Source organism: Aplysia californica, unplaced genomic scaffold (assembly GCF_000002075.1).
Source record: "Aplysia californica isolate F4 #8 unplaced genomic scaffold, AplCal3.0 scaffold00278, whole genome shotgun sequence".
Lineage (NCBI taxonomy): Eukaryota > Metazoa > Mollusca > Gastropoda > Aplysiida > Aplysiidae > Aplysia > Aplysia californica.
Window position 1 is genome coordinate 717,939 of NW_004797548.1, and position 15,807 is coordinate 733,745.

Sequence of the window (15,807 nt, forward strand, 5' to 3'; positions counted from 1 at the left end):
CTCCCCCCCCTCTCTCTCTCTCTCTCTCGCTCGCTCTCTCTCTCTCTCTCTCTCTCTCTCTCTCTCTCAAATACCACAATTACAGAGAACTTAAAGGCATAGCGACAGTGTCCTTTGGTGTTGTTTGCCATAGTTACCTGTGGGGACAGAGACAGAAGACAGAGACCGTGTTGTTCGTGTGGCGGAGTGCCGAGTGCGCCACGCCAGTGACTTTTCTCTCTGTACGGGATGGGCTCGTGTCGGGATTTGGGCATGGCATATACAGCTGTGCGACTTCTTGTGGTCACACGGCGTTTTTTTTCTCTCGTTTTTTTTTCTTTCTTTTCTTTCTTTCTTTTTGTCTCTCTTTCTTTCTGTCTTTCTTTCTTTTCTACCTGCACCCCTCTCCCACTCCTCTCTCCCTGCTTTTCAGGTTTATTCTCTGTTTCTCCCGCCCCCTCTCCCCATGCTCTTTGAGTTCGTCTTTATTTTTTTCTGGCACGCCCCCCCCCCCACACACACAATAAAACATAGACAGACAGGCACACACACATTCACACCCACACACACTTACACACACACTCACACACACACACACAAACACACACACTCACACACTCACACACACACACACACACACACACACACACACACACACACACACACACACACAATCCACCACCCCCTTCAAGCAGTCCTCCTCTAGCCACCACAGTCTGCACCTCCTCCCTCCGTCAGTGTAGCATATGATGACAGTGGAGGGGGTGACAGACAGTCTCAGGTTGTCACAAGTGACAGATTCCCCCTGATGAATGTCTCCCCCCCGCCTTGTCTCCTCCACTGTTTCCTGTGGTCCTTTGTCACACTCTGTGCCTGCCTGACTAAAGTTAAGCTCAGCACATCAAGAGCCCTCGTATACCTGCCAGCTGAGATATATTAGTGCAGTGTGGAAAGAATCTCCTTCATGAGTGGTTTGGTGATTCGTTTTCTGGTATTTCTTCTCTACTAACTTGGGACATCTATTATTATTATTTTTTTATTAAAAAATTTTTTTTTTTTTTAATTTAAAAAAAAATATTTTAGTTATTATTTTTTTTAAATAAATTTTTTAAACATTATTATTATTATTATTATTATTATTATTATTATTATTATTATTATTATTATTATCATCGGCATTATCATTGCTGTGATGTGCTGTTGGCTTCTCACCGAAGGCATTTGCAGATGGTTGGAACGTGCCACTGATAGGTCCTGTTTTAAATTCCGTTTTGTTTCTGTTTGTATCTTGCCTTTTTCCAGCTCAGTATTTCTCTCTCAACGGACTCATTGTTTTTCTCAATCTCATCCAACCTTGTTTTCCCGATCTTGTCAAGTATTTTCTCAATTTTGTCCAACATTGTTTTCTCAATCTCATCCAACATTGTTTTCTCAATTTCTCCAAACCTTGTTTCCTCCCTGTTCCAGCATCAGCCTTCACTCACCGGAGGGCGTGTCCAACTCTGCCTCTGTTGTGACCTTTGACGCGGAGGAGTCGACGGTGTCTCGGACGGAGGAGGTCAGCGGGAGCGGTCAGTTTGAGGAGCTGATCGACCTGCTGGACAACACCACGGCCGCCAATAAGAGCAACGTGCTGGTGCCGGGCCCGCCCATCATCGCCTTTGACGAGAACCGCAGAGCAGATGTCACAGGTGGGTGCACGTGCACACTCGAACCCACTTCCTCCATCATAACTTTGTACTCTTAAAACTCCCCCCCCCTCTCCCCCGAACCAACACTACCACCATTACATTCACTCAAACCCACCTTCGTCAGTGTTCTGGTTGGCGGGAGCTCTGGTGTGGTTTGTTCCTTCTTTCCTATCAAACATCTATCGTCCTTACCTCTCCTCCTTCTTTTTTGTGTATGTTACTCTCTTGTAACACCTCTAATCTTCGGCACTTATATGACCTTATTGTGTTGCAAGTGCCGTAATACTCTTACTAAAACTAAACTAAAAACCCACCATCACTACATACACTCAACCCCCACCTCCACTTCATAGTACTCTTGAACGCCCACCCACCCCCATTATATTTACTCAAAAAACCCACCGTCATTAGGCACTATGTACACTCAACCCCCACCCCCACTACACAGACTCAACAAGCCCCAGCCCTGTCCCCATTCCCTGTCTAACTTGTATCTCTAGTGGCTTCTATTGTGAAGAAGAGGGGGGTTGGATAAGCATATGTTAGATGCTGTTTTTGTTTTTTTAGATGAACTTTAGTTTCAATTTATCTGATGCCATTGGGGAATGAACTTCTGTCCGGTCCGATTTTTTTTTTGGTGGTTTTTTTGTTTGTTTGTTTTTTGTGGGTTTTTCTTTGGTTTGTTTTTTCGTTTTGTTGGGATGGGCGGGGGGTTAAAAATTAACTTATGTTTGGTCAGGGGTTTTCTTTCGTTTGTGTGTTTTTTGCAATAAAACTTTTCTGATGCCAGGTAGTTCTATTTATTTTTGACAAATTTTTGTTTTCCTTTTTTGAGAAATAAACTTATATCTGATGTGTTTGTTCCATGTCCCCAGAATCTCTGTCATGACCTCCGGGGGCCTTGCTGTAGATTGGCCGTGTATGTAGAGTGTCCAGGTGTCCGGAGGGCTCCGCGCGCGCTGGGCTCCCTGTCCTCTCTCCGAGCTCCACTTCCTCATCCCAAACTCATCCATGTGAGGACGTCTTTCATGTCCCAGACATCGCTTTCTGTGTGAGGCATCATCGTCGCAGCTCCCTCCTCCTCCTCCTCCTACTCCACCACCCTTCTTTTGTAGCCGGCCGGAGAGCTGGTTGTCAGACACACCGTGGTCAAACACACGCATACGACCGGACGACAGCTGTTTGTTGAGATTACTGCCAGTAGTGGTGGTGTCGTCGGTGATGGTGGCTCGTTGTGGAAGTAGTAACCACGTACTGCACCACCCCTCACCACAGACGCACATACGTTCTGTCCGCGCGTACTAGGAAATTTACGCTGTAAAGATTCTGGAGTGGTTGTGCTGCAGTGTGTGCAGTTGGTTTAGCTGGTGTGTAGCCTGTGTAGTAGTGTGTTGAGGATGTTAGTCGTAACCTTTCTGAAGGTCTCTTTGTGAACAATGATTCTTAGGTTTTGAGAAGTCATTTGTGTTTCTTACTGAAAGAGATATAGTGGCTGAGGTTTTTTTTCTTCTAAACTTATTCTTCTAGGTTTCCTTGTGAATTCCATTGTAAGGAGAAAAAGACTGATCTGTGCACGGAGTGAGTGTGATCTCCTGTGGTCAGCAGCTCTATTTTGCTTACCTACCTAATTAAAATCAAGCTAGCTTAAAACATTTTTAACATGAAGTTAGATGAAGTGCAGTACTGTAGTAGGATAAAGCTCTTGTAAAAAGTGAAAAGCCTTTGCTTCACAGTGCTTGTTCTCAGTGTGTTTTTGAGACTGTTGATTATCCTTCACTGCCAAGATGATGGGTTCTGTGAAAAAAGACGAGGAGGCATCAGGTGAAATACATATTAGCAACCAGATGCCACCACATTCGGATGAGGCGGCATCGGACGAATCAATAGGTGTAGAAGATGCTAAGATCTCACTGACTGAATCGACAGTCACAGAAGATTCAATGATCTCGCCGACAGATGTGCCAAATGTGGACATTGTGCTGGGGAGTTCTTCGAGCCCGACTCTCGAAGACCATGAGGAGGAGTCTCCGGGCCCCCTGAGGGTGGTCGTCTCTGGCTCCAGGAAAATATCGGTGACCGACAAAAAGAGCCGGGGGCAACAACAGCCACAACATCAACAACGGCCTGGCGTTATCCTTCTGGGTAGGGGCAACAGTTTCAGCCTAGGACGTTCGGAAGTGATAGTTTTACACAACAGGAAACAGGCGAGGACTCGAAAGAGCAACGCGAGTGACGTTAGTGCAGCCAGCAGGACGAGCTCGAACTGTGACTCATTGTCGTCGTCGTCGTCGAGTGGTGGGCGTACCACAGAGTCCTGCAACAGCAACAACAACAAGAACTCTCAGGAGAGCCCTACTCCTCCTCCCATTTCGAACGGAGAGTCTGAGGACATGATCATCGGCCCAGGTCTTCAGGAGACAGGGGCTGGTGATGATGCGCTCTGCAGTTTCGAAGAGGATGATGGTGATGACCTTGACACTCTGTGGCGCAAGGCCGAGTCTGTCATGTTTGCAAAACTGGGGGCGGTGCAGAAAGTTCTCGAGGATTTTGGTGTTGGAGAAGCCGGAGGAGGAGGAGGGGGAGGGGACGAGGATGAGCTGGTGACGGAGGAAGAGAATGTCTGGCAAGTTGTGCAAGAGAATTTCCAAGTGTGACAGGAGGACGGACGACAGCTGGTCTTCTCGCAAATCTGTCCCGTCTTTTCTCTGCTTGACTCTGTATAACAAAAAAGAACACTTATAGTAATGAAACAAATTATATCATGTATGCATGTCATATATAGCTGTGTATCTTACAAAAAGTAAAAAAAATATACTTTGGGTTTTCCGGGTAACATCAAACTTACAAGCATTTATTTTTCCGTCTCTCCTCTGTCTACTGTCTGCTGTAAGAGGTGAGACATGAACCATTTTTCATTTCACCTGCTAAACACCCAACTCATTTCTAAAAACACTTTGAGATACTGTTTCTTTTTTAAAGATATCTGGAAGCAAAATTTATTCCCTTTTAAATATCTTGCCAGATGGCCTTTTTTATGGCATCTGTACAGGTATCTGTGTTATGAAGGCCTTAACTGGCACATATTGCTGCCCCACTAGTGTGTTGGATGATGTGAACTGTGTGGAAATGTGTGCGGATGGTGACTCGCGTACGAACGACTTGCTTGGGTGTTTGATGTGCGTGATGTGTTTCTGTGTTCGCATGATGATGACTTTTTCTGCGGCTATAGTGTGTGGGTATTGCTGTTGTGTGTGTGTGTGTAGGCATGTGTGTATGTGTGTTTGCTTGTTCGATTGTTTCTTTTGAGACAGTTCTGGACAAGTGGCTGTGATATCTGCTCTCCTATATGATGACACTGTAGGTCTGAGGTCTGCACCTGTGAGTTAATATCTCTTTACTTCTCACCAGATCGTTTTTTTCTGGAATCATTTTTATCTCTGTCGCCACTGACAGTGGACGGGCACTTATGTGTGTGGCCAGTTGTGAGAAAAAGTGTCTTATTTTAAAGATAATAACAACAAGCTTTATCGGACCCAGAAGAAGAAGAAGAAGAAGAAGAAGAAGCACGTCCGTGTTACTCATTACTGCAGTTCTGTCATTCACTCACTCATGGCGCTGCGCTGTTGTTTTTGCCTTTGATGTATTTCTCTCTGTATTCCTTGGTCATGTTGAGGGCAAAGGATAGATTGCTACTGATTTCTGTTATCTTATTTTGAGATGTCAAGTTTTTATGATTTGCTCATAGAGATAATACCAGTCAATAACCATTATTATTATTACCTTTGAACACTTTCAATACTTTCATACAATGAAATTCAACAGTGTATCATTTGCTGTTTTCTTCTGGTTGTCTGCAACAATAATTACTCTTTGCTCGTTAAAGAAAAAAAAAAATCACAGTATAACTATATGACTTATTGTAAATAGAACCTGATTTAGGTGCTACTACTATACCCCCCCCCTCTCCCCAACCCTGGACCTCGAGAGAGTAAGAGGGCTCTCCCCTGTTTCTTGAGGGAGAAAATGCCACCAGCATATGTGTGTGGCGAGGGAAGGCAGTGTGATGTTTCCTGTGTAAGGGACTTAGGTTATGATGATGACAAAGATGCATCCCCAGGTCATGGGCTATAGTATAGAGTGGTGATCAAATGCCACTATCCTACGCCGCTGAACCTCTGCAGCATGCAGGGTCTGTGGCGGGAGTGTCGTGAACTGATGGTGGCTTGTGGTGGTGAAGTTGTTTGTGCTGTTTGCAAAGTTTGTGTACTGTAAGAGTGTGTGTGTATGTATGTGTGTGAGTGTGTGTGTCTGTCAGTGCAGTGTATGATAATTATGATGATCACCGTGGCTTTCACTGTTCTGTGACTTCTGTGATGTGTACATACAACCGTGTACAGATCTGTCCAGATTCTCACTGGAATCATTGTACAAACTCTCCCACTCCCCCAAGCCCCCTCTCCCCTCTTCATTTTGTTCAGTGATGATTTTTTTGCTCTGAAATAACAAAGCACAGTTGACAGCTAATGCTTCGCAATTGCAATTTTGCATTGATTTTTGAAAGTCATTGGTTTGTTAGACGACATAGAATTAATTGCACTGTTGTATGCTATAATTTCACATCAATATGTGTACGGTTTCTTTGTTGTGCCAACTCTGTGTACAATGCAAGTGAGCGGTACCAATCCACTAACAACGGCAACAAACTAAAAAAAAAAATCAATAAAAGATTGCAAAAACCTTGTAAAAAAACAAATAAATCAAATAAAAAAACCCAAACATTGACAATCCATGAGTCATGATGGACTGGGGCTTATCTAGTTGTATGCACTTCACATCTCTATCTCACCTTAGTCTTTTTTGCTCAATCAGTTATTTCATGTTGACGAGAATTTATTTTTATCAGTGTCCTAGACAATGGAGTTCCTGACATGGTGATTGAGCCCGTGCGTACGTTTTGCATCATGTGTTAGGTCTGTCCATCTACCTATCAATCTATCTGTCGTTCTATGATCTATCTATCTATCTATATGGAGCTGCTTTCCCTACCCTTTTGTAATTTTTCTACGCCATGTCATGATCTTTCTTTCACTCCTTGGTTTGACCCGAGTCTGTTGAGATCTTGGTCCTACTTGGAGGTTTGCTAGGTGCAGTAGTGTTGTCTTGAGTGGGAAGCACTGAAGTGAAGCGTGCGAGTTATTTAAGCTTGTGAATGTGTGGTGCATAAACAGTTCTAACATTTCCTATAATTATTACTACAATAAATGAACTTCATAAATGCAATCACAGAACTGAGTTTCTTTTCTGAAGAGATATATACGTTGTATGTAAATTTTATGATGCATTTATTTAAGTTTAATACTGTGTTTGTGTTTTAACAGTCAGCTTGCAGTTGATTAGTGGGTGGATTGCGGGTGCTCTGGTGTGGTTTGTTCCTTCTTTCCTATCAAACATCTGTCGTCCTTATCTCCCTTCCTTTTTTTTTGTATATGTTACTATCTTCTAACACATACTCTATTGTGGTAGCTCTCGTGGCCTTGAGGTTAAGGTGTTTGCCTCTCTTTCAAAGGTCCCGGGTCCGAATCCGGGTAGGGACCGAAAAATTTTCTTCTCTAAAATTGTCTCGTTTCACCTTCTTTCCTTCTCTCTTTCAATATTTTGTCGTTTATTTTCGTCTCCACTTTCTGCCCCCACCTCCTTTGCCCCCTCTACTGGGCTTCTGACTCTTTCTGTAGCCTTTCTATTGCTACTCCTTGGCTCCTTCTTACTGCTGTCTTTCAGCCACACCCCTGATCTTCTGGTAGGAAAGATATACACCTAGCCTTTTCGGACAAGGGCGAAAAATCTTGGAGGTCCGGTGTACAAGTTGCGCACATTGAAGATCCCTTGGTGGTCCAAAATCGATAAGAGTAGGCTTCGGCCGTCACCCGGGCAAAATTCAAAATTTCCTACCAATTGAAAATGTTTGGTGTGTTCCATGCGCTCATATGACCGTATGCAATTGCGAGCGCCGCAAAACAAAAAAACCCCACAAAAAAACAACTCCATTTTTCGGCACTTTCGATAAAAAAAAAAAAAAATGATCGGTGCCTTAACATCAACTGAAAGTCATTGGCTTACTATATTTACGCTCTACTGGAATGGAGCTATAAATCTTGAGAGGTGCAAAAAATTAGGTCTAGCTCTATAGGCCTACTCTCAAAACAAAATGCACCTAGCGAAATATCACTTACGACACTTTCGCTGTGGAGGGAGGCTACGCAGATTTGTTTCGTTTCTCAGTGGAATAATCACAAAGGCCAAAGGACAGGCACTTTTTGTCAAATATATTTGTCTAATTTCAGGAAATGAATGAATAAAAAATCGGGCTCCTTCATAGGGACCTATTTATCTTTTTGCAGGTACAAGCCAACTTTCAACTCTGCAGCTGTCGTAGTTTTATGGGAAAAGTGACCCGTGTTTCCAAGTTGACATATATAATAGATGACCTTATTGTGTTCCAAGTGCCGTAAAACTCTTACTAAAAATAAAAAAGCCGTTGATTGGGTTTTACTATTTAGTCCTACTTCTTTTCTTTCCCTCTGTTGGTTCTGTCTGTCTTGCTTTTCCCAGCACCAAATGACTGCTATTTTGTCAATGTGCTTGTTCTCACTCGTACTCGTGGGTGGTTGGCGGGCGCTCTGGTGTGGTCTGCTCCTTCTTTCCTATCAAACATCTGTCGTCTTTATCTCCCCCCTTCTTTTCTTTGTGTTTGTTACTCTCTTGTAACACCTCTAATCCTCGGCACTTATAGGACCTTATTGTGTTGCAAGTGCCGTAAAACACTTACTAAAACGTAATACACTCGTACTCAAAATCAGCTGATTAGCCTCATTAATTCTTTAATTTGACTATGGACTGTCAACAGTGTCCGGTGGAGGTGGGCAATTACTTTGCGTAGGTTCTGCCAGACCTATAGTATAGTGACAGCTACATGTTTATATACAGTTGACAGTTTGATGTGAAGAGGTTTAACTCAAAATTATTGTGTAGTTACCTTAAAAGGATTTCCAAGTGCCTGGGGATTTTTTTTCCTTTTTCCTTTTTTTTTCGGGGGCGGGGGGGGGGGGGGGGGGGGGGGGGGCATTGTGGTGAAATTCGGGTGCTCGAATGATACCAAAGATACTTTTTCTTTCCCAATACACTTTAGCAAATTTTTACCGAATTTTTCGTTTTTGGCTCAACTCTTATAAGTTATGTCCATTAAAAAACACATTACAGTGTGGATTTCTACTGAAAAACGTTGATTAAAGGCTTTAAAAATGTCAATTATCAGTTTCCCAGGATTCACTCCCAGGCTACGGAAATCTTCGAACTTTTGCGGCCATTTTCTCACTAATTTTACCTCAGAAACCAGGTGACCTTTCCTTTAATTGCAAATATCTCGACTTTTATTCAAGATAGATGGGTATTTTTTTTAAAACAGAGGGTAAGGCCAATGAACAAGCTTTAAAGATGATACCAATAACTCCATATGCTCAAAAATTGACGAGCCCCTGATTCCACTGTGTCGTGACACATTTTATGCTTTGCAACTTCCCAGAATACAGAATCTGTTTAACGAAAAGAAATTTTCTTGGTCCTGTGACATTCGACTTAACAATAACATGTTTTTTTTTTACCGAATGAAAAAAAAAGGTTTTCTTGAGATAGTCGATATTCCCACGAACGTACCCCTGGCAACTGCTGGTTGTTAGACCAATATGAAGTATGCTAGTACAATAATTTAGCCTTGGTGATGGCACTGACTCTATGTGTCCCTGACAGTCAATATCAGTCATATGAAGGAAGTTTCAAAACTGAGTTAACATTTTTTTTTTAAACATCACCTTTTCCCTACAATTTAAAAAAAGAATGAAGTAAATCATACGATATTTGACGAAAATACGAAACTTTTAATTGTGCGAAGTGAGGAAACACGAAAAGGAGATAATGGCCTCCGAAGCTGAGTTACATGTTTCCATAGCAACTGGGGTCTTAAAATTGAGATACAGACTTGAAATTTAGCAGTTATTTTGGCTATGCCACTACAAGGTATCACACAGAAGTAGAAAACTATTTATTCACAGAGAAAAAACTTATGGACAAAACAATATTTTCACGAGAGTGGACTTCAAGTCAAAGCATTTGCTTTATACTAGGTACCGGAATACTACATTTTCTAAGTAGCTGTATGTCAAATGAATCTATTTCCCATGAAAGGCCTATGTCTCCTGAGAATTTGGTACCATACTTTTACCTCTCAGTCAATTTTTAAGAGAATGGCAGCTGTTTCAATCATAATACATGTAATAAAATATTGCTGAAGTCGCTAACTGGCTGTAACCCCAAGTTTGACAAATAATAAAAGAGTAACAAGTGCACTAAACATCTCTACATTAACGGAGTACAATCACTATAACAAAGAAATGAAACCATATTTTTTAAAGACTGTGAGATCAATGCAAATCAGTATTTTATTACCTAAAAAAACTCGAACCCAATGATCTGGGATTATTTCAATTAAAAAACACGGAGCATTGTCCCGGCCGGCACGGCACCGCACCGGTCCCCGTGGCGAGCGAATCGGCTCTATACAGGCCTGTTGAGAGGGGGGGCAATGCCCGGGGGTTTGGGGGGCCCGGCAAGCAAGGGGAAAAGAAAGAGAGAAAGAGAGAGAGAGAGAGCGTATGTTGGTATGTGATAGATATGCTACAGTAAAGTGATGCTTATGTACATTGTTGGGTTATTAAATTGCAGATGAGGGTGGGTGGGGCAGGGGGGAGGAGGGGCCCCGAGGGTGATTGCTGCCCCAGGGCCCGACCTGGCTCTCGACGGCCCTGGCTCTATACTGTAGTGTACTGAGTGCTCCCGGTAGTTTCGCTGAAGGATTCATGCAAAATAATTCCAAGTCGATGACTTTATTCTGATAGAAAAAGAAATGTTCTTTCTGTTGGTGCCTTTTATAGCCGGTATTTTTCACTGTTCGTGTTAAAAATTATCTTTGAAAACTTACATGATTTGAAAAAAAAGTTTTCTATCTAAACGCCAAAGGCCAAAAATATACCGAGGGAAACCACGCTCAAAGCTGTATAGTTCTCCGCCAATGAAAAGACGGTATTTAATCATCAGTCTTTCTGCAAAACATTCGAATGCATGGGTGTCAATATTTTGAACCGACCGACCTCGCATTTCGACCGTGAGGGGTTTCCCTTTCCACGGCAATTCTCCAGCTCCAAATACTATATAACAACTCACACTATTGTAACGAAGAAAATCTGAACTTTTTCAAAGTGTACAGTTACAGCATTTGGTGTTTTATAGCAAAAGAGCAAAGAAACAGTGATCTGAATTACCCCCATTTCACCGAAACCACGTGCTCGGAAGGCCGCGAGTCGGCTTACATGCCGTGTTTACGCTACCTGTACGTTTCCAGTAGAACCATAACCACACACATACACACTCACACTCATACACACACACACACACACACACAAGCACACACACACACATACAAACACACCAACACACATGGGCATAGACCGCCTCGGTAGCCTCTTGCTAAGGAGTCCACTTTGAGAGATCTAGAGGAAGGTCAACTAATCTTTTAAAAGCACAAAAACACAATAAAAACGAATTTTTAAAGTCAATCCAAGTGTAAAACTGAAGGATCAACAGACGATAACAGCTAGCAGGGCACACCCACACAGTCAGCTGTTTTCGTAAACAAGCTTAAAGTGAGCTAGAAGTTACCGTTCTTGCCCCGTTTAATCTGTCCTGCATAGTGACAACAAGTTGTTTTTCTTTCAGACCATTCAAGCTCGAAAAGAGATCAAAATCTAAAAATATTTGCAAATGAAGAACGTTGAAGCAAAGATGGCCATGGGGTAATGGTTCTATAAATAATTTCACAGCTACAGACTATCAAGGTCTAAATTCCTTTATCTGGTCACCCAAGCTCACCACAAACCACACACACCTCCAAAATAAAAATAAAAATGAAATATTTATAGTCGATTGTAGTTGTTTATTTTTATCTTAAATGAAGCCGAATATATCAAACTTTCAATAGATTTTTTTTTAAAATGTCATGGAAAGTCACTGTTTTGCTGTTCGAGCCTCGTAGCTTATACTTATACATGTAATAGCACACTGCGTCTTACGACTGATATTGACCGGGGGAGACAGATATGTGAGGCAGCGTGGTGAAATCAGGCGCTCGTCTAAATAATTAAGATAAAAGTGAAGAAACTGGCATTTTTCTGCAGATTTGTGAGTTTTTATAAAATTTTTAGGGGTTTTGGCTTAACGCCTGTCATGCCCATTAACCCTATCCGTTCGTCGTGTTTTACTATCATATCCATACGACGTGGGGATCTCTGGGCTACCACTTTCCAAAGAGGAAATTTATTGGTTAATCTGATCCGTACGCTTTGCATAGCAGTCTGTCAAAATGATTTTTTGAGAAATTACTGCAATTTTAAGTTTCAACGAGATCCTTGCACTAGAAGTATTCTCAAATGTGAAGAAACTACCCCGGGAGTACAAAATGTTTAAAGGATTAAAGATCACATATTTTCTGTGTGGATTTTGCTTAAAAACGATTACAGGCACAAAAAAAGTAAATTTCCATTTCTCATAGACTCCCAAACTAAGGAAATAACTCGTCTTTGGCAGCCATTTTAACATTTCTTTTACATCTGAAACAAGATGACCCCCAGCTCCTTCATTCGAAAATATCTCGACTTCTATTCAAGATAAATGGATATTTTTTTCACCCAAAGCAAGACAAATGAACAACCCTTAAGATGATACCGGTATCAATATATAACTCTACATGCCCCAAATTGACGAGCTCTCGATTCCACCTTGTCGCGACACATACCATTGCTAAGATTGTACGAAACCCCCGCAAGATAGTTTATACTGTCTGTAAAAAGTGTCCTCAGCAATCCATGCATTTTATAGTCGCAACTGGTCTTTAAAAGAATTATTTGGGTGTGTTTTCAGGAGTACAACTATGATGCATGTAGTATTTTTTTAAAAATTAATTGGTAGATGTTTAGTTTTAGTAAGATTTTAATGGCACCTAAAACACAGACGTCAAAAAGTGCCGAAGATCACAGGTGTTACGGACTAGAGAGTAACATACAAAGGAAAGGAGGAACGATGGTGATAAATGTTTGAAAGGAAAGGTGCAGGCCACACCAATGCACCCACCAACCACCCACTATTTGTAGAATAATCTGAGCTCTTACTCTTACTCTACAACAGCTCCAGATATCATGGTGCATATTAATATAATTTTATGCCGCCACCTAGATGATTTTTATGTCTCAACTAGAAAATTTTAATGACTTTTTCTAAAGTTTTCAGTGCGGTTGCTTGGGGGAGCTCTGGTGTGGTTAGCTCCTTCTTTCAGATCAATCATCCATCGCCCCGATTTCTCCTTTTTTTTGGCATTTGTTACCCTCTTTTAACACCTCAAAATCTTTCGCACTTCTATGACTTTATTGTGCTGCAAGAGCAGTAAAACTCTTAATTAAAAAAACTAGATGTTCAGTGCAGTGTACCCTCGTCTTAAAAGTCAATTTTCAAGATCAAAAGTCCCAGAATAGATGTCCTTCAATAGCATGGATGCGACAAACTATTCATTAGACACATTTTGCTTCTTCAGAAGGCACACTGAGGCACAATTTCACACTTTAAAACTTTATTTTTCTGGATGGATTGCAGGCGTTTTCCCGCCCCCATCGACACAATTTTGATAATTTAAGGGTTGTTAAGCAGGTTCACCCTAACCTGTCAGGGCCAACCTGGGCTGAGAGAAAACATCGTCTCAACAGTAGGACAGCAATGTTTGATCAAATTTCCCACATGGGAATCAAACTCGGGTCTTCTGCATGTGATAGTGAAGTGACAAACTGTGACACATACCACAGACGCCAGAAGAAAGTGGATGAAGGAATAAACATAAAGATGGAATCACCAGGGTTGGAGGAAGAAGACAAGAGCAATGTGGCTGAGAAAAGCAGAGGCAAATGCCAGAAAATGGCGAAACCTAAAGCAGAAAGACTGATTTCTTTTTCCGTATTCAGGTAGAAAGTTGTACTTTCAAAATTTTTAAATCTCTATCCTTCCTCTTCAGTGAAGTCTCAGAGACTGTTTTTGTTTTTTGCTTAACTTAAAAAGAAGTCTATGCATACCTACAAAAATGTGAAAAAGATTCAAACTCAACCTTGGCAAATTTGTAAATGGAAGTTTCCATCACAGAGTTAAAATAAGTCCCAGGTTTAAAATTATGTGAAGTCACAATACCTGTGTCTGAGATGAACTAAGAAAGTATGTCTAGTGAAAAAAGTACATTGCTCCATCCCAAATAGAAGACCTAATGACATGTAAAATTCTACAAAGTAGAAGCAAATTGGATTACTAGTCAGAGATTTCTGGGAAAAAAATTGAAAAAGTCCATATATTTGCTACAGACTTTTATTCTCAAAAATGCTGTGAGCAAAACAACCAACATGAACAATTTAAAAAATGAAAATCACAAGGAAGAAAATTCTCAAGTACACACAAGATACCTCGCACAGTTTGCACTGAACACACCTCCAAGCACTCACAGATTTTTCAACTCATCATCCACATACACAAAGGTCTCATAACAAATTTTAATTAACAAAAATGGACTTGCATCCATTTACGCTTAATATTTCATACACAAAATACCAAAAAATAGAACAGGCAAAAAAGGTTTCCTATACACTCACACCCAATGACCTGAGAGCACACAGTAAAAACTCTATAAAAACTCCAAACCAGTCACGCCTGCTTTATATTTAAAACGACTAGCTCTGAAGTTGCTTCTATTTGCTGCCTAAGGATGTGTTTTGAAGGCTGCTAGGAGAGTCCATGAGCTCCCATGTATACTCATAGCTGCCACTCAGGAATTTCAAAAAAGGAGGAAATTCATGCGAACGCGGACGCGCGCTCTCCGAAGGCTGGAGTGAAACCAGTGAGATCCAGAGGCAATATATACTGGAAAATGTAGCCTATGGTTTTGGAAGGGAAAACTGTCATATTTGTTAACCATAGGCAACTGAATTAAAATGTATTTGGAAAAAAAAACCCCAACAAAGGCACTAAGTAGACTAACAAGCATTTGAGTCAATTTGACACAGTTTGGACTTGGTGACTAAAAATCCAGAGTTTGTTGCAAGCTGGTGTCTTATAAAAAGATTTCTTTCTCTTTAAACTTGTACATCAATGTAGAGCGCGTGCAGTATTGGATCAAAGAGGCAACACCTTTGCCGCTGTACTGAGCACTCCTGTACAATTGCGGTCCCGTTTGCACTTAACTTAGTATAGTCCCTCTGTAGAGTGTAGATCTAACCTGAATTAAAATTACAGCCTAGGCTATCTAATCTAGATCTAGATATCTAAATATGTGTAAATCTAGATTATATCTAGATCTAGATCTAGATTCACTTCAACAGCCACAATAGCCGTCATGTAAACAAACGGGACCTCAATTGTACAGGAGTGCCGCGGGCCACGATTTCTTTATCGCACCAAACGCAAAGTGCAGCAAGCGGAGCTCCTTATAATTATTTTTGCATTCTGCATCAACTTCTCTCGAATTTCCGCCGTTTTCAATGACAACTCGGCGCGCTAACGTCCCGATGCCCGATCGACACTTTGTTGCTCCACAATAAACAAAGTGAAACTAACGCTCGGCCTAGAAGAACGGAAGCAGAAAGCTACGGGCGGACATGCGCAAGCTGCGTTTTCGTCTCTGTCCCGGTTCGGTGTTTTCCGCATGTAAAAAAGTATCGCAATTTGCGACCGAGAGCGGTCCCGCGGAGGAAGGTGGAAAGTAGCGGGAAAAGCTAGATGAAGCGGAGTTTCCGCTATTTAGCGGAAAAGTGGCAGCTATGTATACTACATCATAAAATGCTCAAATATCCTCTCGCCTTTCTCAACAAACTATCCTGAACAAACTATCAATGTAGCAAAAGGCTGAATCACTTGTGAAATCACACAAAGGCTGTCATAAATAAAAATTCACCACAAAGAAGAGAATGTCTACAGTAAATTTTTTATGTTGAAGCTTTAAATGCAA

The 15,807-nt window shown here is 41.5% G+C and overlaps 1 protein-coding gene across 11 annotated transcripts in view; it reads left to right on the forward strand.

The window, feature by feature from the left end:
* LOC101855501 (ensconsin) overlaps positions 1-2,698 on the forward strand; it is a 111,503-nt gene extending 108,805 nt beyond the window's left edge. For all 11 annotated transcript variants that reach the window (XM_013084207.2, XM_013084208.2, XM_035970516.1 and 8 more), the window contains 2 exons: positions 1,447-1,670; positions 2,546-2,698. In XM_013084207.2, coding sequence (XP_012939661.1) covers positions 1,447-1,670; positions 2,546-2,559 — 238 coding nt within the window. In that variant the 3' untranslated portion in view covers positions 2,560-2,698. The remainder of the gene's footprint in view (positions 1-1,446; positions 1,671-2,545) is intronic.
* Positions 2,699-15,807: the final 13,109 nt, after the last annotated feature.